Genomic DNA, 26,053 nt, shown 5'->3' with positions numbered 1-26,053 from the left:
TATCATTACAATGATCAAAATAACAAACCTCCTGTTAATGACAGATATCAAACAAGTTTATAGTGGTATAAAAACATACTTTGTTTTTTCCTTCCATTCAGCTTTATGTAGTAACTACTCGTAGATACAATGTAACTGTATTCACGTATAAATATTAGAATTCTATTTATGATTTAGACTGTATTGACATTTTCATAGGAATAATTATTTTCATGTAATGAGGTTTTTACCTGTTTGAAAATAAATAAACGAATAAATAAATAAAATTAAAATGTTTGAAGGTGACCCTGATCAAAGAACAGAATTGTCCAAAGTCACGTCGGAAACCATTGCAAGGCATCCTACATATCTCCACAACATTTGTTTCAGTGACGAATGAACATTTTTTTAAACGGCAATGTTCACAGACAAAATTACCGTTATTGGAGTGACACCAACCTCCACGTTTTTCGGGAACCTCTATTTATTGGTGAAAATTTAACAGGGGAACTGTATTTGAATACTGTTGACCCTCTCATCACTGAAATCGTCGGAGCGAATTCTAATGAATTCGATATGGATATTGTATTCCAACAAGCTGAAACACCAACACATCACTTCGGAAAAGTAAGAAACTATTTGGATACTACTTTTCCCGGTCGTTAGATTAGCCATCGAGGTCCTACAGAATGGCCAGCCCGCTCGCCAGATTTGACACCTTTGGGGATATTTGAAGCAAAAGGCGTACGATAACGAACCTGCTTCAATAGTGGATATACGGCAGGCAATTATTAAAAGTTCCGCCATTTTGTAGTACTTGAAGATATTGACATTATATTCTAGGGTTGCGAATCATTTGTCAGGAGCTTGAAAAAGATGTATCACAAGACCCCCATTTCCATTTAATTTTTTCCCAGATGACGCCCAGTAGCCATTTCGAAAGTTTCATGTGTCAATTTCACTTCGAAATAAAGTATTCATGCATTAATTTCACTCTCCCAAATTTCAATTTTTGAGTTGACCCGTTTAAAAAATAAAAGGGGGGGCATTAAATAAATGCACTGTATTTTCGTGGCAATTGTTCATGAGTAGAAGATGAAATACATGCAATATGTCGTGTATATCCGAAGAATCCACACATCGAAAGTGTTGCACATACTTATTTGTAAAATATAGCCCAGACATTGTATTCATTGAAATACAACTAATAGTATGAAAATCATAACAGGATCAACCTCAGAGAATGATTATATATTTCTAATTCATTCCTTACGTAACACCAAAAAATAAAATTAAAATAAAAACACATTAGGTAACAGATATATTTAAAAATTCACACAGTGAAATGTATAACAATTTGAAGTGCAGTTTGATATATTAAAAATTGAAATTATATAAAATATATGAAATTTTGATTGAAACATTTCTTAGTAAAAAATTATTCGGCAGTCTTTATTTTATTTCATGATCTGATAGGAGATCATATTCACGTAGAATATCTGTCTGACTTCATCTGTTTTCCTATGCTAGATATAGGGAATTCCTGCCTATGGAAGGCGGAACTGACGTCCCATTGAGGTTTATGATATTTCTCAAAATTTTCTCTTCATATATGTATTACTTTTATCTCGCCAACTGGAATACTTGTAGATGAAGAAGAATCAAAGCTACTCAACATCAATGAGAACTCAGAAGATGGTGTGAATTATCCATATATTTTTTCACATACAAATCGAAAAAAGAACATATCTGAAATGAATTAGTACTTAAAACAATAATTACGAAAATAATTGAACCATTCAAAAATAGAATAATTTTTCCAATGGAACTGTTGAATGTATCAAATTAGATCTGGAGATTCAGATGAAAACGTATAGTTTGAATTTTCCATCATTATTGTTTTCGGTTAATGACGAATCATCTTAATACTCGTCGGTGTTTCGAATATTTGTCTGCCAGTTGAACCCCAACAATTACCAAGAACTACTTCAATGAGAACCAATATCTCAACAGAATGACAATTGTGAAGCTGGAAAAATTCAGAGGGTGAAACTCATATTCATCAGTCCCTGATATTCTTCAGACGATACAAGACTTTGATTCAGTGAGGGAGAAGGCCATATAATATAATTTAAATCTGGAATTTTAACGTTTCCATGAGTTGATACTATTCAACCACAAAAAATAATATAAATGGAGAATTTCGAATGATACTTGGAAATTATCAGTTCTAAACTCACCAGAACAGATTGTGTGAAAAGAAATACCGACAAATTGAAGGCTTTCCCTTCATATATACACTATGTCCTGTTTAAAATAACTTGAATGTGCTCCAAACTCTTTCCTTTTGTTTCTGGAATACAAAAATGAATGAAGATTGCAGCCACTGCACAAACAATCATACCAAAATAGAATGAACCATTTGTATTGACTAAATCATAAGTTGTGAGGCTGAAGTATGAAAGGAGTAGACCCATAGAAAAGAAGTGCATATTAACTAGGGCTACCCCAGCCATTTTGAATTTGAGGGAAAACAGTTCTCCCAAAAATACCTCACGTACAGGAATTATACCCGTGTATAGAAATATAATAGAAGAAGCGAAGAAAAATAATGGTATATAGGAATCCTCGTATGAACGAAATAATTCAAACATTAACAGAGAAAGTGAAGCTCCTGTGGCTGATAAGATAAGACACTTCTTTCTTCCAATCCAGTCAATTAATAACAAACAAAATAAGGCCCCGGCTGCTCCAATGCCATCTGAAAGATAAAAAATTTATATAGAACCATATTTTGAAAATTCATTTTGGAAAAAAATAATGGACCTTCCGAGATAACAAAAATGATTGGTGAATTACATAAATTGAGGCGATTATAACTCAGTATGGAAAACATAAGCAATTCATTGAACAAAAAAAAATTTATAATCCTGCGATATATCAGAGAAAATCAAACAACTTCTGTAAAATATTTCAATCTGTTCGGTTGAGACCAAATCAATCATCCTATCAACGTCGAACAAGTTTATTGCTTATTTCAAATCATATGTGAAATTTTATCCATCTTGATAATCAATTGGTACATAAACATACAGAATTACTGTATCATAACTTGCAATTTGATGAATTTAATGATAATTCAATATCGATTCAGGTTCGAAAACTCAGACAGTATTTTGATATTTTTTTCCATATTAATTATTACAAATTTAATTGCAATAACAAAATACATTTGAAATAAGTTTGGTGCCCTTTGTAAAATATTCAGGATTGTTGATGATATTGATATCATTATATCCAGTTATTGACTATATTATTGAAAATTTAGAAGTGAAGAGATGAAACTGATCATAGTCAATATTTGAAATTTTGAAAATTCCAAACAATCATGTATGTGAAACTTTATTTGGTGTAGTTTTTCATTAAATAAAAATCAATTCACACATCCTCGTAAGTCCATGAATGTTGCTACTCTATGGTACGCAATTTGGGAAGGTGGAATAACCAATGAAGCGTCGCGTCAATACAAAATGTTCGACTGTGCCTTTCACAGAAAATGCCTTCGTTATTCAAATGAGTAAATGAGGCCTATCACAAAACAGAGAGATATGTCGTCATCATCATTTTTTTCAATAAAATGATGGATGCAGCCGTTACTACGTGGTAGGAAATTGTACTAGTTTGAAAATGTCGTTATAGGATGAAACTGGCAGTAACGTAAGTTACAAATAAAAGTGGTAAAAAAACATATGAAGTTTCTTTATTGGTTATATATAATAAGTGATGCACCATTTCATTTCGAATTTGGCAATATGAGATTCATTGTGTAAACACAATATTACAAAATGAAAACTCTCTCACTGTTGAAACTGATTCTCGTGAAAACCTCAAATAACCTGTGCAAAGTTTCTCGTGTTCTTTCACATCCTTCCTGAACTTCTTTGCTTTTTTTAGTTGGTCTCAACGCTATTTGCCATCGTCTCCGTAGTGAGACATCGTTGTGTCCAGTATATTTTGTGTCAAATTGGAGATTACTTTGAATTTGACTTGTTGTAGATTACATTCATCTGGAAAAATAGACTCGAAGAGTTAATTTCACGAGACACCATGAAAATAAGAATGAAATATGTAAAAAAAAATTTTTGGAGAGAAAGTTCTATAATACTGGTCAACAAACAACCATAAATTCTGTCGGATCTACCTCAGTGCTTCGAAAATGGCAACCATACAAAAATATAATATTAGGGGCGAAACGAATGAGAACGAAACTAATCCTTCTTTTTTCTTCAATTGAAATAATTTTCGAATCATGTAGCTAGTACTCTACATTTAGAGTATATATTTTTACAAAATGTCTGTCTCAAATTGAAGAACTGTTGAAGAAATTTGGCAACACTTCGTCACAGACTCATCAGACAACGTTATCAAACGAATGATGGCTTTTCACATTGAAGGAAAATTAGCAGGAGAAAAGGAAAAACCATTAGCGGAGTAAAAAAATACACCAGCTAGGATATGTCATTAGCTAGCTGAGATTGAATCATATTATATCGAAAGATGTTTTTTAAATTCACACCTAATGAATATGTTGGTATTGTGTTGATTTATTGAAAATGCCAAAACTTTTTTCGTCAAATTGCATAGTTGTATTCAAAGCACTTCCCCAAAAAGAAAGCCACATTGAAACCTTTCATCAGTCTGGACTTCCATTGTCTAATATAATATAAATTGATTTGAAATCCCTTAATGAATCTATAAAAAAATTACAAAGAATAACCAAAAATTTCAATTTTATCAAACAAAAAACTGAAATTACAAAGAAATAACATACAAGCAACAACCAAAACAATGGAAAATTTTAATATTAATACAAGCTGAAAATTAAAAAATATTATTAACAAAAAATGAAAAATTAAAAGATTCCAAACAAAGTTACGTCACGACGTTTCGATTGTTAGTATTCACAATCATCTTCGGGTGATAACTGGACTTATCTCTCTGAGATCTGACTAGTTAAAAGTCATTCGAGTGCTTTCACCTATCCCCTCTTCCCTCTCTCCGCTTCATTGGTTTTAGTGGGAGATGACCGTTTGGCGGGAGTTGGTCGTTTTTCGCTTGATTATGTTACATATATCTACGCTAGCTTGACTGAATGCGTTGTTGAATAACATATCAGCGGCTTATTTGAGTTTTCTCCTAAATTAGTGTTCCTCTTCGTGTATGATTTCAGCTTGAGCCCACTTGATGTTATGTTGATGAGTCCAAACATGCTCTGCTATTCCTGATCTGCTGGTTTCCCCTCGCTGTGTGTGTTTCTTGTGCTCAGCAATGCGAACTTTCAATGGCCTCTTAGTTTCACCGATGTATGATTATCCGCATTCGCAGGGTACCCGGTAAATGCAATTCTTGGAATCGCAGTCAGCGTTTGGTGGCCTGATTTTTGTGAGGCTGCTACGAATAGTGTTCCCAAATCTGAAGCAGGTCCTGATATTATACTCGGACCCAATCCTTCTCATCCTTTTCGATAATCCTCTGATATAAGGAAGTACAAGTACTGGTTGGAGCTCTTTCTGCCTTCTAGCTAGAGCCTGTTCTACCATCACTCTGGATTGACCATTTCGTTGAAGGTCATTTTTGATAATGCCTAGTTTCTTTTCGAAACCTTCCTCTGTATTACAGAGCCCGAAAGCACGGTCTAGTAGAGTCTTGATGATTCCTCTCTTACTCGATTGATAGTGGTTGGATTTCTGGTTCAGATACTGTCCTGTGTGAGAGGGTTTTCGAGATGCAGATGTCTCTTTTAGTGTTGGTCCTCTTCACCAATACGTCTAAGACAGGCAATTCGTTGTGGACTTCCTACTCCATTGTGAAACTGATGTAAGGACTTACGTTGTTGATGTGCTTTAGGAAAGTGTCCAGTTCTGTATTACCATGGTTCCATATTATGAAGGTGTCATCTACGTATCTCAAACAGACTCGGGGCTTCTTGTGGCAGTCCCTTATCTTGCGTAAAGAATTCGACTTTCAGTTGTAAGTAGCAGTTTCATACACAGCAGCCTAGTAAGTAAGTATCGGTAAGTTTGTTCTATCTTTCAGGTCCCCATCTCCGGATAGCTTCTTCTGCATGATTTGGAGTGCTTCTTCGACCGGAACATTAGTGTAGAGGCTCCCACGGCGAAACTGATAAGTTGATCCTGCTCTTTGACTTCGATTTCGCCTAGTAGTTCAACGATATACCTTGAATTTTTCACGAAAGATAATGTTTTACCATACAGTGGTTCAATTATTGGTAGTCAAAATCTGAACAAGTTCTAAGTGGCTGAATCTCTGGAGCTAATGATCGGTCTGAGCGAAACATCCTTTTTATGGATTTTGGGTAGTCCAACAAGTGAGGGGGCTTACTGTGGTGCGGTGTTAGTGATGATCTCTTTCTTTCAGAAAAAAGGACTTAGTGTTTTTCAAAGTCTGATACAACTTCCTTTCAATTGATTTTTGGTTGTTGCTTGTATGTCATCTCTTTGTAATTTCAGTTTTTTGTTTAATAAAATTGTTATTCTTCGGTTAATCTTTTGAATTTTTTTACAGATTCTTTCAGGGATTTCAAATCAATTTATATTATATTAGACAATGGAAGTTCGAACTGATGAAATACACCTTGAAACATTGTCAACCACTTTCAAACCCACGTTGAAACCATTATTACGGGCTATCGCAGACACAATTCAGAAGTTGATCAGGAAAAGAAACCTCGAATTCACGTACAGATACCTCCAGATCAAACAATCAGAAACCACAAAACATATTTTGGTGAAAAAAACAGAGACTGATTTTTTTCAGAAAAAACAATGTGAAAGTGGCACTCAGACCTCATGCCAGGTTATTTTCTTTCAATGCCAAAGATAAAGTGGACAAGATGAAAAAATCTAGAGTTTATAAACAAAAGTATCCGGGGTGTAATAGTGTTTTTATGGGACAATGTGGCCGAAATTTCTCAAAACGGTATGCTGAACAGAATAGGTGGAATTATTCGAAGTTTTCAAACCATTCCTTGGAATGCAACCACAAGTTCCCGAATCTAAACGATACGGAAATTTTGCACTATGCAAGCAAAGGTTGGAAACTCAATTATTTGAAATTGTCAGATACTCAATTGAGTTGAGTACAGCAAGCGCCAAACGTGATGGCGAGCTCACCCCATGCGCACAAACTCATTTTCAATGTAACCCCCACTATATTACTTGCAAGACGTACAAATGCACTGAACAGAGGCGTACCATTACTTGTCATCCAATGCTGTTGGTTTGGCATTGCCTGAATAATTTGCGTTGTTTCTGAAAAAATGTCATCGCCTTACAAAAAACCACTCAAGCGTCAGACACGTGAAATGATTTTTAACGTGTCTGAAGTTTTTATTTCAACACAAATATGCATTTTGTACTAGGTATTTCCATAAGAACCATTGAATGCGTTGTTAAAGATGCGGAGCAATTAATTTCTGCAAATAAAGGAGAAGTGAAATTTTTTATCCCAAGAAAGTAGTTGCTAGAAGAGCACCAGTCACTGATATTCTCGAGTATGAGTATTCCAATATGAGACGGATTATTTACGACTTTCATAAAACCAAAGGGTGTCGTATTACGTTAAAAAAAGTTCCAACACAAAATTATTAATGTTTGTTTGAAGGTGATTGACAATGTTTCATGACGAATTTCACTAGTTCGGACTTCCATTGTCTACTATATAAAATGATTTGAAATCCCTGAAACAACTAAAAAAGAAGAATTAAAAATGAATAGCTGAAAATAACAATTATATCAAGCAAAATAAACCTGAAATGAAATAATAGTGAAATAAAATACAAGTAAAATAGAACAATTGAACAGAAATAAAGAAAAATAAAGAAATGAAAAAGAAAATAAAAATAAAAAGTTGAGAGATTCCAAGTCACGTTAGTTCACGACGTTTCGATTGTTAGTATCTACAATCGTCTTTCTTTTTTCATTTCTTTATTTTTAATTATTTTTGTTCAATTGTTCTATTTTACTTGTTCTTTTTACTTTATTTCACTATTATTTCATTTCAGGTTCATTTTACTTAATATAATTGTTATTTTCAGCTATTCATTTTTAATTCTTCTTTTTTAGTTGTTTCAGGGATTTCAAATCATTTTATATAGTAGACAATGGAAGTCCGAAATAGTGAAATTCACAAAATTATTGACGTTTTGAGAATTGTGGCTTTTGAAACATCTCTTCGTTGAATTAAAATGATTAGGTTTCAAATGGAGATGGGCCAATAGAGAAAATGGACATTGAAACATTGAGGATGAAGTATTTACAAAAAGTCAATTATTTTCGTAGCCATAAGCGACCAATTGTGTTTCTTGATGAAACCTACATTCATAGTGGATATACATTTTTCAAAAACTGGACAGATGAATCAACCAAAAGGTTATTCAGAAATATTGCGAAGGAACCGACACTCATCAGGGGATTATTATTCAGAAATGAAATGCTCCATATAATATTCAATTGATCCAGCCTCCAACACAAATTCTAGGAAGGCTGACATGGTGAAGTGGCTGCACGAAAAAAGCATTATGTTCACTTTTAACATACTCAGTCCCGAATTATACGAGTTGATCACGGTGAATAAAAGCATCATATCAGATGAGGTTGATGAGGTTCTGCTTGAATACGGAATAAACATTTTGCGAATCCCTCCCTACCATCCGAATCTGAGTTCCACTGAACTCATCTGGGCTATTGTCAAAAAAAAACGTGTCCCAAAAGAACATAACTTTCAAGTTGGAAGATGTGAGGAAACTGGCGGAGTACGAGTTTGATCAAATCACTTCCGAGGAATGGCAAAAGCGTTGCCAACATGTAGCAATTATAGAGTGGAAATATTGGAAAAATGAAACATTCACACACGTTCAAACAGAGGTAAATCCAGTGATTATAATTCAAAATGACGATAGCAGCACAAGCATAAGCAGCAGCGTAGATGAAGAAAATTAGTATTCAGATAGTAACTGATTAAAGTTCATTTTTGGATAAGTGTATCATCATTTAACATTTCAATGAACTGTACTACTACCTATGATACTGAATTAAATCAGAACCAATTATATGTACGATACTGACCGGCAAGGGGCTTATCGTAATCCAATAGTAATTTAGTTGGGAGAATCTATACGTGCGCGATCGCTCACCATCAGCCGTGGCGTGTGCTGTAACTCAATTATTACCTACAGTGGCGTTTAGTTGTATAAGGGCCAACAGTATCATTTATTTTCAGTTTTATTGTATTAGTTTAAAAATGTCTATATAGGACGAAACTGCAGTAACGATAATTACAAATGAAAGCGGTTAAAAACATAAAAAGTTTCATTTCACATTTTTCATGATGATCTCCTACCACGTAGTAACATTTGCATCAATCAATTTACTAGCTCATTATTTGCTTTCGATTCATTGATTCGAGAAATAGAATAATTTGTTTTATTTGAAGTCGTGCAGAAAATGCAAGCTTTTTTTATTTAACTACAGAATCATTATTTCACTATCATGCGAACTCAAAAATGATCTTCATGAATTTTTGAATGAATGGTTCCTTGAAACTCATTCAGTCATATCAATTAAAATGGAATAATGAGGAAAAGAGAAATGAAAAGTTCAAACTTATACAATAAAGTTTATTGTTCAATAAACTTTATTGTATAAGTTTGAAAATGTCCGTATAGGACAAAACTGCAGTAACGTTAGTTACAAATAAATACCATGTATTGAAATGAAATATTTTATCAAATTAATTTGCGCGAAGCTTACAGTTTGTAACAAACAGCTGTAGTTATAAAATCTCATTCGACTGAGATTTTTCAGTGGATTTTTTAGTACATATTGCTTCATTCATAACAAACAATAATTATAAATGTTATTTATTATTTTTACTGCTGATTCGATTGATTCTAGGAAATTTTTCATAAAAATGAATTTACCAATGGTGAAATTCAACGTTTTGTTAGTCGTTCAATGAAAAATTCAATTGTTTACGTCCATTGATTTCGAATGATCCCAGCAGGTTCAATTTTTGTCTTTCATTTTCTTTATGTATTACGTTGTAGTTTTGTTTATGTCGAAGTTGTGAATGTTCTCCAACAGATAGCCTGCATAATTTGAATTGGTTTTCTTTGAATGATTGATTCAACCTATGCATGCTATCTTTGGAGAACAACCATGGCTTTCACATGGACTACAAAGTACTAAATACAAAATAATTTCATCTGCTTTGTAAACTACCTGTTTACCAATCAGCGACTTCTTTTGATTGATATCAATGATTTTTATACACTTTTCTGTAAATCAGTACCAGTCCAACATCTGTTGTATATAGTGAAATGCGTAATGGACATTAGGTGTCTATTGTGAAGATTTATGATTATTCAGTCCAGTAAAAATCTCGCGATGAGGTGTTACTTGAATATGTATTTACATCTATATTTTTTGCTATACAGACATATTACAATATATGTACGTGAAAACTGTTGAGAACTGTGAGGCACTCAATGTTTTTTAAAGATTATTATCAATTATGTCTTACTATCTCTGTGAAATAATTTTCGAATAATCATGAATACATACCCACAATCATGAACATTTGTGGTACAGTTATATTGAAACCAGCTCTGTCGAAAACTTCAGTAGCTAGAATTCTCATGAAGTTCACCACGGAAAGACTTTGAAGGAAATTGAGACACAAAAGAACGAAGACGGATTTCACCCAACCGTTTGCTTTGAAACAAGCCATCACTTTTTCTTCTCCTGTATGAATAATATCTCCTTGCATCTCTTTGAATTCTTTTTCAATTTCGTTTTGTGTTGTGTTGCGAAGTTTTTCCAAAGCGGATTTTGAAATGATTTTGTCGTTTTTGAGCAGGTAGTAATGAGGTGTCTCCATTCCAAAAAAGAAAAAAAATATCGAAAATAGTACCGCTAGTCCGGGTACCACACATTTCAGTATTATGCGACTGTCAAATCGATTTATATTCATACTTAAGATTCCGCCAATCTGAAACGAGACTACTATTGTTGATAACATAATTCCTCTGGACGATTTCGTAGCTATTTCCCCGAAATATATGGGTAGAACGGCCAAAGTTCCTCCCCATGAGAATCCTATTAAAAATTTCCCACAACAGAAAACTCCAATATTTTCAGTGAACGATAGTAAATATCCAACTGCTAACGGTAATCCAGTGGAGCTAATTGAATTTTTTCTCCCTAGATAATGAGCCAGACCACAAAAAAATCCCTTCACCGCTCCAACAACATATATCTGCAGACTCAGCTTTTCGGTAACAACATAGTCTTCTCGTTCCAATGACATGATGTTCAGAGAAATATAAATGGCCAGAAAATGAAGCACCAGCCATAGATTACCTGAAAATTGGAAATTATTTCGATAATGAATTGAAAGTAACATCACAATGAACATCCGTCAAATAAGTTACATCCTTAAAAAATGAAAATTTATCAGATATATTCGTGTTCGAAAGTAATATAAAACCCACCCTGAAGAGCTACTTGAATCTGGATACTATCGGGTAATTGTGAAAATTATATCGTATTTTGGCATAATAATGTCTCTGAACTGGAAACTTTTTCAATTTTCTATATCATTCAGCTAGAATGAGACCTCAAGATATTTGAATAAAAGTTGATTTGCACAGAAATGTATTGAACATAACTCTTTTTTCTTCTAAAGGATTAGTTAGCCATAAATAACATTGATGAAATCTCACTTGCTAATGCAATCAAAATTGCTCTTACGCTCACTTTCATCATTTTGACTTCTTCTGGATAATATGGGTATTTCAATATGTCATCTACCCCCAATATAACCGAAAGTCAAATCACTTCTTCCTCATGTATTTTCTCAAGGATTCTGAAGGAAAAAATGTGTTAATGAAAAAATATTATTTGGCATTGATGGTGAGATATTGTTGTTGGTCTTTTGGAGACGAGTAGTGGCCTTTCATGTAGTGACTCAATTGAAAAAGCATTTAACTGAAATTCCATTTCAGGATGAAGCTATTTCGTTCCTTTACCTGACATTTCGAATATTCACTAGCCCTGAATATTATAACAAGATGAACCAAGGAAAAAGCCCATTTGTTCGAAAATTCATTAAGAGGGTCAAGATAAAATCACTAGAACGTCCACAAATTCGATCTGTAGAGGTATTTAAATTCTTCACCGTTTGTGACCTTAAAAATATCTGCGAGTCGCTTCTACAGTAAGAAACAAAAAATGATTGAAAAGAAAACTGAAAATATTGATTCAACTAGTCGATTAATGGAATTGCAATAGTCCAGATGATGTTCACACTGGCCATGTTGAGGATTGGTTTGGTATATGAATTTTCAATAGGTTAATGAGGAAATTACATGCAGGTAATAACAAAAAGAGTCAAAATTACACAATTTCATCATAACGGCGTTTACAATAAAATTTTTGTGATAGTAGGCAATCTGACTCATCGTATTCTGTTTCCTTGTCTGACAGTTCTGCCCTTCTCCAATCTTCACTAGGTGTTTGCGAATGTTTTGTCAGTTTTTTGTTGTTACTTTTAGAAATTTTTCATCTGCTAGCTTTCACACATCAGCCAATGAATGAGAAATTACGGATTTCAACTTCAATTTTTACTTTCCCATATTTTTTCCATAGGGATGAGGTCGATTGTAGTGTTGAAAAGTCATATCTCTCTAGAAGCGTGTCAACAATATATCATTTATTCGCCAAACGGTCCCGCCAAACGGTCATCTCCCACGGAACCAGTGAAGCGGAAAATGGAAAGCGGGGATAAGTGAAAGTACTCGAACGACCTATAAATAGTCATCTCTCGGAGGAATCGGAGGAATGAAATGAAATAATAGTGAAATAAAATACAAGTAAAATAGAACAATTGAACAGAAATAAAGAAAAATAAAGAAATGAAAAAGAAAATAAAAATAAAAAGTTGAGAGATTCCAAGTCACGTTAGTTCACGACGTTTCGATTGTTAGTATCTACAATCGTCTTTCTTTTTTCATTTCTTTATTTTTATTTATTTTTGTTCAATTGTTTTATTTTACCTGTATTTTATTTCACTATTATTTCATTTCAGGTTCATTTTGCTTAATATAATTGTTATTTTCAGCTATTCATTTTTTAATTCTTCTTTTTCAGTTGTTTCAGGGATTTCAACCAAAACCAATAAATTCATGGTCCTTTGTGAAAACTTAATTTTCTGGAGCTTTCCATATTCTCAGATCTCGCTCCTCATCAGCGATAGACCTTGCATTATGCTGATCAAATTTTGCTCCTTTGTTCAGATGGTACTGCCTTGCTGATGATATAAATGATCATTTCTCTATAAGTAAGGAGTGTCTCAATGAAACAGTCACATCATCTTCCTGAGAGCGGTGGATTTTTAATAAAGCTAACAGGGATTCATACAGAGCAGAATTGAAAAATTTGAGAGAAGTTAACCTTGACAATATAGATGCTCTGGTCGAAAAACTCAGCACTACTTTTTGAATGCAGCTCAAAGAACAATTCCTCAGTCATGTGGTACAAATCGAACCAGAAAAGTTTCTTGGTGGAATAAAGAAATAGCTGTCCTCACAGCTGAGAAAAAATATGCCATGAACATTTTTAAACGACACACACTGAGTAGAACACCTGCTAGTCGCCTTGCATGTTCGTAATTTTTTCGCCACCAGATTTGGTCCCCTGCGACTGTTTCCTATTCTCGTGATTAAATTCCCATCCATGCAAGAAAAACTTTTCGCGAGGATGGAGGAAATGAAAACCGAATCGCTCAGGAAGCTCAAGGACATACCAAAAAGTGTATATCATAACTTCTCCGAAGATGGGAAAAACGCTGGCACAAGTGTTTTATATCTGAGGGGAAATACTTCAACGGGGAGAAAAACAATTGATGAGTATTTGAATATTTTTTGAAAAAAATTAAAATTAACCTCATTTTTGGATCAGACCTTCTCAACTCTGTTACAATTCTCAATTCTTTTTCTTTTATTATGATTTAACATAATTCATTATAAAAAAAAATTCAACAGTCGTTCAGCTTTTATTAGTATTACTGAAAAAACCATTCAATTTTTCTGTCGCTTGAAATACCACACCATACAATAACTTTTTGAGAGTATTGGTCCTTATAGTTTATAACCCAGTGGTGATTTTCAGCAGACCACTATCTGCAATTTTGTGTAGATACTATTTCATTGGTAGTGAACAAAGCCTCATCAGTTAACAAAATTTTTCTTAGGAAATTTCCATCATTCAAAATATTTTCTGGGGCCCAATAGCAGTAATCTAATCGTTTATATTCCTATATACACCTTCTCTCAATGTATGCAAGAATTTTGGTTCGAAAGGTTTAATTTTATGACGAACGAGTCATCTTCTAATTTTCTCTTTAGTGAAATTTGATTACTCAGACCTTTCGCAAACTAATTTGCGGATTAGCATGTATTGAAGCCAATATATTTTCATCATCATGGTACCTTCGACTTCGATGTGGATTGTCAATAGCTGGATGATTCTTCAATACACTTCCAGTTCCATGTCGAATACGATTTCGTTGCGGATGTCTCCTGTTGAACTCTTGAGCAACTTGTCTGCCACTTCGAGCACCATCACTAACCAAACATATTATACCAATTTTTGTCGTGAATTAAGACGTTCAATGGACAATTTGTTTCTGTTTTATTGATACGCATTTACTATCAAACTGACATTTGTAGTATAAAAAGTTCCTTTGTTTCCATGACACTCCCAAATTGAAAACTGTTGAAACACAAAATATGAGACTGCTTGGAAATGTCTATTTTTCGTCCAAAATTATCATATTCAACAGTTAATTGAAAACTACCTCAAATTTGAAGACAGGTTAGTGAAGGGGACTAAATTCGAATATATGACTATGAAAATTACAAAAAAACAAATTAGAATTTTGGATTGAAATTCGGTATGTAAGGTTAAAATCGATTTTTGGACAACTTTCTTGAATAACTCATTTCAGTATCTTCAACGCGAAGAAAAATATCGAGAATTTGCCCGGTTCTCGGAGTGAACCGTCTGAGTATCCCGAACAAACGAAATTAATTGCAATTAGTCATAAGGTCTAGCGGAGGTTGGTTCAGTAGGATGTCCACTGCGCCATCTGTACACAAAATCCGGAAAAACTCTACAAACACATACTCCGGGGTGGGAGTCAGAATAATCAAAATATTCCGGAGAGGTGCATACGACATGCCCAAGTTCAGGTGAAAAAATTTGGAATAAATAACGAGTTGTTGAGTTGTGGTATCGCTGCACCATCTGCGGACTGTGGGCTCATGCTATATGTTCAGGATGGGATTCATGTGTCCAAAAATAAAATATAAGGTTGATCTCATTACCCCGTCCCATGACCGGTATTACCCAAAGTTAGGGGTAATGCCGCTCAAACATGTATTTTTTTCAAATGTTTTTTTACTAATAGTTGGTCAATGATATATGCTTTCGTTGTTGAATTATTGATTACTTGATAACTGAAGTCTTTGTTACTTTTCTAAATTGTGATTTATAATAAATGAATTATTTCCTTAAGTGACCGCCATTCCTCCTCCCTTCCCTATATTTCCTCTTATAACATCGCCACAACATCTCTTAGAACAACGCCATCGTATTAATCAATGTTACCGTCGTTATACAATGTATCGTATTCATCTAGTTCAAGCAAATTTATGTCTAAGATATTCCATGTTTCTGCACGTACAATGCAGTGGAAATGTTGTTTTACTTCACGATTGTATATTTCTAGTTCACTTAAATTTTTTGTAATACTCCTTATGTTCTGGTGAAGAATGTTGTAGTTGCATTTTTTTGTTTTCATCAGAAGTCTATAAGTATATATATATATATATATATATATATATATATATATATATATATATATATATATATATATATATACTATGTTATTTGTGTAAAGATGAGAGATACGTTTTTTGGTGATTCCAAAATTCAATTCATTCATTACGTTATAATTCATAATCAACCTGTAGGTTTCGTCTGTAGTACTACTACTGAAGTACTACTAAAATAAATGAAATATACATAATGAAATCTTACCAACAAAATATTCAGTATGAATCAATCTCAATTATTTTAGCCTTCACGAATAACAAAATTCAGATTTCCAAAACATTATTGAATTTCTTTGTCATCACTACACGTTTATCAATTCATGTCGACCTCATACTCATATTTCACGAAAGAAATGAGAAATGATGCAACTGAGATGTCAAGGATATATCGATATGTCGCGACCAGTGTTGCATTTCTACTGTGTCGCGACTATGAGATGGGGAATTCCACACGACAGCGTCGCGCGTTCTGGGGAACTTTCCGAATTATACATGGAGCTAAGCTGTTTCAGCGGGAAACTCTGAAAAAGACGGTAGTGCTGTCACTGGCCAGTCACTTGTGAAATCCTTAATTGTTCGATATTAACATTAATTGAAACTCATAATTTTCATTATTCTATCAGCCTCAAGTTATGCATATGACAACGTTATTGTGGGACTATATGGAAGTCATTATACAGCAATTGATTGTGCACGTCTTCAAATAAGAAGGGACTATACGTTTTACAAAAACCGCGACACGTGTATCGCTATACAATAGCTTCCTCAAGCATAAACTATAGCGAAACACGTGTCGCGGCTTCTGTAAAACCCTTTATAGTGAAAATCGTACAATAAACTGAATTAATTGTTTTCTTTAATGCTATTCTTTTTACATTGCACAAAACTGAAGATATTGAAGTAATTATAACGAGAAAACGAAACTCACCGAAATCACAAGTGAACTCAGTCGAAGATTCAATGAGGTATAGAAGCAAACCACGTTATTCTTTCAACTTTCTTCTTGAAGTGAGCAACATCATATTTGTGGAATGTTAGATTATATTATCACCGACAAATTAATTTCTATCGTGTCAACTAACCGCTTGCTAATAGCCAAAAATTGTTATCGTTTATAATATATTTCATGAACCAAGAAGTCAACAAAATGATTGATATACAAAAAATTTATATTGAATATTGAGTCATAAGAACACACGAAAAATATCACACGAAAAATATTTTTTTCTTATTCAGTTTGTACTATATTACAATTCCACAATAGTTGGCACTAAATTGTAATTTTGATAAAACGACTCATTATCACGTCATCAGTACTGCTTTGGATAACACTACAAGACAAAACGTAATTTTTTCATGAAACTACGACTTCATGTCATCGGAAGTGACAAATCTGCTCTTTTCACGATGACAGAATGTACAAACATTCATGAGGTTAACTAATTCCAACCATAGAAATTTCATTTGAATTGAAAAAAAAAAGAGTCAGGGGGTATCTAATTTGAAGTGTTTTTGAATGAGAATGGTGGCTGCTTGTTGAAATATAAAATGATAAAACTATTTGTCAAAAATGTGACACATTCAAAATGGTCAATAAATACTTGAGTTAGATAAGATACATGATCTAATATTTGATTTTTCATATATGGAAAACGTGTTTTTCATCGAGTGTATGCTCCAGCGGCCTAGGCCTTGACCTAGACATTGAGCATTGGGTCAATACCGTTGTATGTATAGGATGAAGGAAATAACTATTATCGGATTTCTACCAAAATGAGTTTTCATTAGAAATATCCCAATTTTTGTCTTCTAGGCGTAAATATGAACCAATTTTACTTGAATAATTTACATCAGTTTTTTCATTGGGGCAATTCTGTGTTTGAGAAATGATTGCCATTTCCAAAAACAATCTCAACGAAGTATTTCTCTTTTTTGCAAGAATTTCAACAGAATTTTCATAGCCCTCCTGTAGACATGTTCACTGGGTGCACATCTCTCAGAATGTAATCTGCAATCATATTAGGATAAACATCAGTGTTATTTGAAAGAAGTGAATTGCACAATCGCACAATCGCACAAGTTTCGACTTCTGAGGGTTGTCGTTCGTAGGGGTGCGACAGCTGGTTAACGTAAAAACAGATTTTTCAAACAGATTTTCAATTCGTGAAAATTTGGGTGTGATTTCAGTAATCAAAGGTAATGAATTGAAAAATGTATTGAATTATTGAAATTCATTGTTATCAACTATTTGTTATTGATTATCATCATGATCAACAAGATTCTTTGGAAGGAAGAATCAGACATTTTCGATATTCGCTTTTTCATTTGCTTGACTAATTGATGTCTATGATAAGACCAATAGTTCATGTATCAATCAGAACGGATAGCAGTTAACAAGTACAATTTTCACTGAAGAACATATGACTTTGGTATCCAAGAAGGAAATTTTATTAACTTCGGTAACAGAAAGGGGAAGAGTGATATTATCCACAAATTTTCTTATAAAATGATTTGGAAAGGAAAGACATTTGAGACAATATCAAACAGGTCGTACATAACATCGGATTTTACTGATGCGATTCTTATTGTTATGGAAAGTTCTAGGACACATATGGAAATGAACGTTGCTGAATAATGACACCACATCCAGACTTGCTGAAACCTAATATCCAGGAAGTTGAATTTATTTAAGAAAACTCCTAAAGGATCTTCAATATAATAAGGATTCAAGATCGTAGACTTCCGTCAAAATACCTGTTGAGTGAGATGTCAACATTTCTAGGTTATGGATAAAGGCAATTATGAGCCTTACTGTAAATTTGGTAAAAAACATAGGAATTTTGGAGTATTTCTCGTATAGGATGTGATCTTTCCTCATAGTGATTTCACCTATTTGATAAGAATTGAAAAGTTTTTTGATGAGAGAATTACATTTGTTTTGTAATGAAGGGTGAGATTTCCTTGAATTCTTCGATAAGAAGAAATTTAAAGAAGAATATTTCGAACGGTTCACAAAATTGGTAATGACATTCGTTGAAAGAGCTATTTTGGAGTTTCTTGGTAGAGGTTCAGTTATATTTGATGTTATATTTGTGAACATCAGCTAACATATTTTTCATCTTTCTCAGGTTCAATAATAAATTCGGGCCCTGACGCTATAAATTTTTAATTATAGTCTGAAATGATATTGTCGGATAAATTTTCTATTCGATACGGTTGTGTATTTGATTTGTTCTTATTTCTGAAAACACATGCAATAGATGAACTGTTATTGAGGCAGGATGTTGATTCCGTTAATCAGTAAAGAATATTTTGTAACTTTTGTATTATGCATAAAAATGACTTCATACGTCTCTTAACCTCTCTTTTCAACAATACATATTTTTTTTCAAATAATGAAATATACAAACAAACTTTCCACACTCCAATGGGAGCAAAAAAGAGCACCATTTTGACGAACTATGTTGTGGACAATCTATTATATATTGTCTCAAGTGTCCCTGGTACATACATGAATTACTGACTTCGCCATAGACAATCAATCTTTTTCTTCCACTTAGAGAACTTAAATGTCCTTCATGAAATTTCTCTACACCATTCATACCCTAACACCTTGTTGAACAAGATGATAGTTTTGCTACAGATAACCTGAATTCTAAGAATTTTAAAAATTATAATAATAATGAAATACAGACTTTTAATGATGATGAATAATTAATAGATATGTACAATGAAATTCGATCTTTCTATACATTTTTGGATACTATCACCCCAAAACTATCACGAATTTTCAAATATATTGATGATCAAAAAAATTTTGGTCAAGCAAATGAAACAGCAAATATCGAAAATTTTCGACTCTTCCTTCGACTTAAAGAACCCAAACACGCACCATAAAATTTCTCTACACAATTTATATCCTAACACCTTGTTGAACAAGATAACATGTCCTCTATAGAAAATCCGAATTCTAATTCTAACAATAGTAATAATAGTATTCTATTAACTTGATCTAACAATGTCCTCTCTCTCATATTGATAGTAATTCTACTGATATTGATGGAATAAAGACTCAGACTCACAATCACAAATAGTAATTAACAATAAATTTCAATTCACCATTACATTTTTCAACACTATCACAACCAAACTTTCACAGATTTTCAAAAATATTTTTGCTGAAAACAAACCTTTGGAATTCACGTTTATTGAATTTCATAAAACAATTAAAAGATGTAGATTTCATTTACATATTCATAGTGATCGTTCTTCGCGTAAGGTTACTGTTGTAACCTTATTTTTCAAAAATGTATACCCACGATATATGAACAAATCTTTCGAATAACAAATGAACATGAATTTTTTTCCGATCTGTTCAAGTAATGGAGTTACAAATTGCACTGAAGTTTTCGAAAAGTTGGTAAAACCTTATAGAAAAACGCTTACACGTCGAGTAAAACACAGCTAGAAATTGAATTTGGAGAAAGCTTTTAGGTACAGAATAGATAAATAAATAGTTCTTACTAAAAGGAAAACAAGAAAATGATTAGCACTGTTGAACTGACAAAAAATATTCATCAAAGCACTATTTTATTATTCATACTGCAGTGAAAAGCGCTTTTATGAATATGGTTCAATTCTTTCATAAATTGATGAATTTTGTAATTGCCAGCACAACTATTCATTTGAAATTGATGAAATCTAAAAAAATAGTTTCTCTATTTGCCCCATCAGTCTTAAAAATATATGATCGATATGTTTCCAAAATAGTCACCCTTTCCATATGAAAATTCCAAATGAAAGAATGTTGAAAAATTGTGGTTACAGATTAGTTGCACTTATGTAGAGGTAATTGAAGGAGAGAGAGAAATAGCCAATCTTTCTGTATTGAGTTTGCTTTTGATAATTGAGTCTCCAATTGAATAGATACTCCTCTCCACATAGAATCAAGCAGCCACAGGTTATGGGAAACCAATAGTTCCTGAGGAACATGATTGTTCTAATGCAGACCTGTATCTAATTTGACACCTAACAAATTAATCAACGGAATAGCGCCCTGATATTCTGATGACCGATTCCGCTACATTCTTCTTCTTGTAGCATTGGATTTTACTCGGTTTCTGTGACCCTGACCCAATAATTTCTCCATATCTCCATCAACATATGAAACCTATTGAAGACTTTCCGTGAAAGTATCTGTAGAAAAGAGACAAATTCCCAACCCTTCTTCGATGTTCCAAACTATTAAGGTTGCAAGTGATGTTCGCGTCACCAATCAGGGGGATGTCTCTGTCGTTAGCAAAACAATATATTGGATTCTTCTATTCTTCCAATGAGTCGTTGATATACAATAAAAATAGGGTTGGAGACGATAAGTATCCCTGGGTAACACCAGCGTTCTTGTTAAAAGTATTCGAGAGATATCCATCGTCGACCACTTACAGGGAATGTTCTCTCAGGAAGCTAGAGAGCCATATACAAAAATGATCCAACAAACCATAGCATCGAAGTTTAGCATAGCATAGCATAGCATCGAATTCAAGATGAAATTAGGCAATGTTATGCTGCAGGTGATCATCATAGTTGTTTGTTAGGAGATTCTGGTTATCCTCAGCAACCTTGGCTCATGACCCCAATTTTGAATTCACCCTTCAATAGTCCTGAAGACAGATATAATGCAAGACATGCTTCAGCAAGGAATTGCATTGAACGATGCAATTGAGTTTTGAAAGGGCGTTTCAGGTGTTTGATGTCCGAAAGGAAATCACGTTACATAATTTGTGTATTGCTGGAAATGAAGAAATTCCAGATCTTTTAATGACATTAATGACATTCCAAATCAACCCATATCTCTAGATGATAATTTGAATCCTGACAATAGAGAAAATTTGATAATTGAACAATATTTCGCATGACCATTTAAAGTTGGCATTGATTTTATTTCAGTTGAAATTGATATAGGTTTTGAAAACACACACATCAGAAAATGATTTATTCGGTTTCAAAAAAAAAATATAAAACAAAATATATAAAAAGGAAAACAAAACTAGTACTATCACTTTAAATATCACAAACAAAAACTTATTCTCAGTACTTGAAAATAAAAATGACTATATCATTTTAATTCTACCATTTCTTCAGTGAGTCAGCAATGTTGCCCAAAGATACAGATACGGCAGCAATGGACTTTTCAATATTCCGAAGTACATCTAATATTTCTTCGTGCATTTTTTCAACTTTTGTTCTTTTTATGCTTGAATAGCTATTTGCTATATTTGGTTGACTTGTGCCAATAACTTCTTCAGAGTGAGGAAACTCAGTTTCTGAGTAATAACTTTTAGCAGCTTCTGAATAGTTATGTTCATCTAGCATTAACTCCTCAACAATTATTTCACTAGTTTCATCTGCATGAGGTAGTAAAAAAGGATCTTCGATTTCCAGAGTAGGTTTTTCTAATGGTTCAGAAAATTTCCTTTTGATTCCTAAAAAAAGTTATTACCTATATTTCAGAGTTATATATTGGTGTTATCATACCTTTCTCTGGCACAGATCCGTCCCCAAATGTTCCAGTTCTTCCTATAAGAGACAGTTATCTCTGTTCAAAAGAAGTCAGCAGTATCACACATGAAGGCCCTCCACCAGTTTGAATTAAATTTTCGGCATTTGTACAGTTTTGTTTTGGATTTCCAGTCTGCCAGCGTTTTTTTTTCATTCTTCCACAGACCGTTTGCCCTGTCCTAAACTTTTTAATTTTAGTGCCAGCTTTTCCCAAAGTAATTTATTTTTTTGTTTTCCTTGCAAATGCGAACTGAACTTGTTGGTGACTACTTCGGAATGAGTTTCGGCGAAATCTAAAAAATCTCGCCAGTGATCTTGAGTCACTTGCATTTTATTTTTATTTTCTATTTCATTAAAAGAATGATGAAAACTTGTTACTAACTTTTTGAATAATTGAGTTATGACACACCATAACCTATACCACAGTCTGTGCTATCTGCCTATATCCTTCATTTATTACTTATCTCTTTCTGTCACGCATACGAGCATAGAATTCGCATGCTCTAGAATTTCGTTTTGAAGCGATTCTATCGTTGACGGGGAAGAGGGATTACTTAAGAAATTGACATAATAGTACTGAAATTTCGACTTTGACGTCACATTTCGATTCTAAAATACATTTCGACTAATCAGCATGACTGTGCTGCTGTGAACACCTATCAAGGTGAGCTCCAGAGATTTTCAATAGTTAGTGGTTTGTTTTTGTGACTTTCAATTGACCCTCTGATGTGAATAGAATATTATTGGTGTAGCTTTTAAAAGTGCACTGCAGTGTAAAAAAGTATAACATTAGAACGCAATTTGAAATTTTGGTTTGAATTACCTGTACATTGTTGTCATATCTCCAAGAAAATGTCCAAAACAAGAAGTGGACAAGTGGACGATAGTATGGTGGATGCTATCCTAAATAAATTATCACCCAGATTATCAAACATGATTGAGGAACATCTGGAGAAACAATTTGAAAAACAATTCAAGAAAATAGGCAAAGAGTTAAATACCCTATTCGACAAATTTTCATCACTGGAACAGACAGTCGAAGCCAATAAAAATGAAACGGTGTCCTTAAATGATAGAATGGATAGGATCGAACAAAAATTGAAGCTAAATTCTCTGAGGATAATTGGATTAGAGGAAGAAATGAGAGAAAATTTACTTACCAAGGTACTCAATTTGTTGAATAGTGTACTGAAAGTTGAAACTACGGCGAATGATATAAGTAACGTATTTCGCATGGGAAAAATTACTGATTCTCATAATAAGCCCAGTCGTAGAGTGGTACTACTTACCTTTGTGTCGTGTCTAAAACGGAATGAGATATTCTCAGCCAAGAAAAATCTGAAAGGAACGTCAATGTTCATAAACGAAGATCTGTCTGATGTACGCTACAAAATCCAAGGAAAAGCCAAATCGAAATATGGAGCCAGAAACGTATGGTCTAGGAATGGCAAAATATATGCTAGAGTTGACAACACTGCTAAACTGATAAACCGAGAAGTAGACATGGAATAGGACTTTTTGTGTAGAGTAAAAAGTCATTGATAAAAATGTTTGCATTTCTTCACACTGAAATTTAAAGTTGTTATTGATTTGCTTTGAAGTTAGAATTTCTAAACGGAAATATTTTTTTTATTTTATTCTTCATTTATTTTATTAAGTAGCACTCAATTTGGTATTATGGAAATTCAAATATCTGTTGAATCCAAACTGTTGAATCCAAATTCAATTTGAAATAGTTTAATTTGATATTTAGAGCTCACCAATGCAATAAAAATCGTAGCAGAATAGGTACATATGACCTGAATGTTTATTACCAGAATTGAAGGGGACTAAATACAAAGAGTAATGAGTTTTTTGGGAGAAGTCTTGTCGAGGATTTTGATATCATTATAGCTGTTGAGTCATGGTTACAGGAGAACATACAAGATGGTGAAATAGTTGACGTACAGCGGTACAATCTGATAAGATCTGATAGAAATTTACAATACACTAATTTGACTACTGGTGGGGGAGTTTTTATTGCGCTGAAAAAATCATATGAAGTTCTGCATGTTAACAGATATCGGAGAGATTTTGAGGCAATATCAATCACTTTCAAAGTAAGTAATCAGAAATATACCTTATGTGTAATTTATTTATCTCCCAGTAGTACAGTTCAAATAGTTGAAACGACATTTAATTTTTTACAGGACCAAATTTATGATAACGAAAAAGTTTATGTTATTGGTGATTTCAATATACATGATAGAAATTTACAAAAATACAATATGTTACAAGATTTCTTAGACTTTAATAACTTTTCACAGTTGAATAACATTCAGAATACACAAGGGAAAATATTAGACTTGGTACTAGGTCCGGAAAGTTCTATAGGTAAATGTTCAGTTGAAAGAGATTCATTACCGTTTGTAAAAGAGGATAACTATCACCCTTCCTTGAATATAAATATCAATGTTTCAAAAAGTTTTAATATTAAGCAATCTACACAAAAGTGTAACGAGGTGAAATATAATTACAAAAATGCAGATTTCTTTGCTTTAAGTACGAATGTCAGAAATACAGATTGGTACGAGGTTTTGAATGATAATAATGTAGAAACAGCTTTACACAAATTTTACAGTACATGGGAGGCAATTGTTGCGAAATGTGTTCCAACGTACTGTACTAATACTAGTAAAATGAGCAAATACCCTTCCTGGTTTTCAAAAGAAATCAAATTATTACTAAAGGAAAAAAATCGATGTTACAAATTGAGATTTTTGTCCAATCAATTCAATGAAAAGTATAAAAATATTAGGAAAGAGTTGAAAAATTCAATAAAAAAAGAGGAACAAAAGTACTTCAAGAGATTGGAGGATAATATAGATACTGATGTTAACTCCTTCTGGAATTATGTTAATAATAAACAAAATAATTCTCCGAATTTAAATTCTTTCTACTACCAGGGAAATGAAGTATTAGCTAATGAAACTACAGAATACTTTGCAACATTTTTCTCTTCCACGTTTTGCCAACAACAAGCCTCATATACCGTAAACTCTGAAGATTCTGATGTTTATTGTAATGATACATTTGTAATAAATCGTTTAGATGAATCTGATTTCGATAATGCGGCAAAAAAAATTAAACCAAAAAAGTCAGCTGGAGTGGATGGTATACCGCCATATATACTTAAAGGCTGTCATGAATGGCTCAGAACAACATTGCTTCATATTTTCAACCTAATAATAACTAGCAAAACTTTTCCATCTATTTGGAAAACATCTATAGTTACTCCCATACATAAATCGAACGATAAAAATGATATAGAGAACTACAGGCCTATTTCAATACTATGTTCTCCAGCAAAATTATTTGAACAAATTATTCATACAAAGTTAAATCAATATGCCAATAAATATATTGTTCCAGAGCAGCATGGTTTTATGGCTAATAAATCAATTAGATCTAATCTATTTCTGTTCAGTAATTTTGTCTCTGAATGTTTTGGAAACAAGTCTCAGTTGGATATAGTGTATGCTGATTTCAGGAAAGCATTTG

At 33.1% G+C, this 26,053-nt stretch overlaps 2 protein-coding genes across 5 annotated transcripts in view; both read right to left on the bottom strand.

Annotated features, from left to right (window-relative positions):
- Window positions 1–26,053, bottom strand: part of LOC111506190 (limbic system-associated membrane protein) — a 1,118,878-nt gene that overhangs the window by 533,569 nt on the left and 559,256 nt on the right. The window lies entirely within an intron of this gene.
- LOC111515803 (facilitated trehalose transporter Tret1) lies at window positions 1,286–17,023 on the bottom strand. Of its 4 annotated transcripts, none has more exons than XM_074171771.1 (4): window positions 16,884–17,023; window positions 11,783–11,925; window positions 10,623–11,420; window positions 1,286–2,740 (listed from the first exon to the last, which is right to left on the bottom strand). In XM_074171771.1, exons 2-4 carry the CDS (start codon window positions 11,823–11,825, stop codon window positions 2,280–2,282), a joined length of 1,302 nt encoding a protein of 433 aa, XP_074027872.1. In that variant the 5' UTR covers window positions 11,826–11,925; window positions 16,884–17,023; the 3' UTR covers window positions 1,286–2,279. The 4 variants fall into 4 exon arrangements, with proteins under 4 accessions (XP_074027872.1, XP_074027871.1, XP_074027873.1 ...); XM_074171770.1 differs by lacking the exon at window positions 16,884–17,023 and adding an exon at window positions 16,161–16,330; XM_074171773.1 differs by lacking the exons at window positions 1,286–2,740; window positions 16,884–17,023 and adding exons at window positions 3,747–4,046; window positions 16,161–16,338.

Source organism: Leptinotarsa decemlineata, unplaced genomic scaffold, assembly GCF_025532065.1.
Source record: "Leptinotarsa decemlineata unplaced genomic scaffold, Ldec_3_MD MMD2_tig00000035_RagTag_RagTag, whole genome shotgun sequence".
Taxonomy (NCBI): domain Eukaryota; kingdom Metazoa; phylum Arthropoda; class Insecta; order Coleoptera; family Chrysomelidae; genus Leptinotarsa; species Leptinotarsa decemlineata.
The sequence above is the reverse complement of the archived record's forward strand: the minus strand, read 5'-3'. Positions and strand labels throughout refer to the sequence as shown.

Bases quoted from the DNA above. Each gene is read 5' to 3' on its own strand.
- LOC111515803 (XM_074171771.1), bottom strand. From the start codon at position 11,825: ATGATGAAAGTGAGCGTAAGAGCAATTTTGATTGCATTAGCAA. The intron at 11,421-11,782 runs GTGAGATTTCAT...TCCAATTTTCAG, and splicing joins AATTTTGATTGCATTAGCAA to GTAATCTATGGCTGGTGCTT. The intron at 2,741-10,622 runs GTATGTATTCAT...TTTATCTTTCAG, and splicing joins ACAAATGTTCATGATTGTGG to ATGGCATTGGAGCAGCCGGG.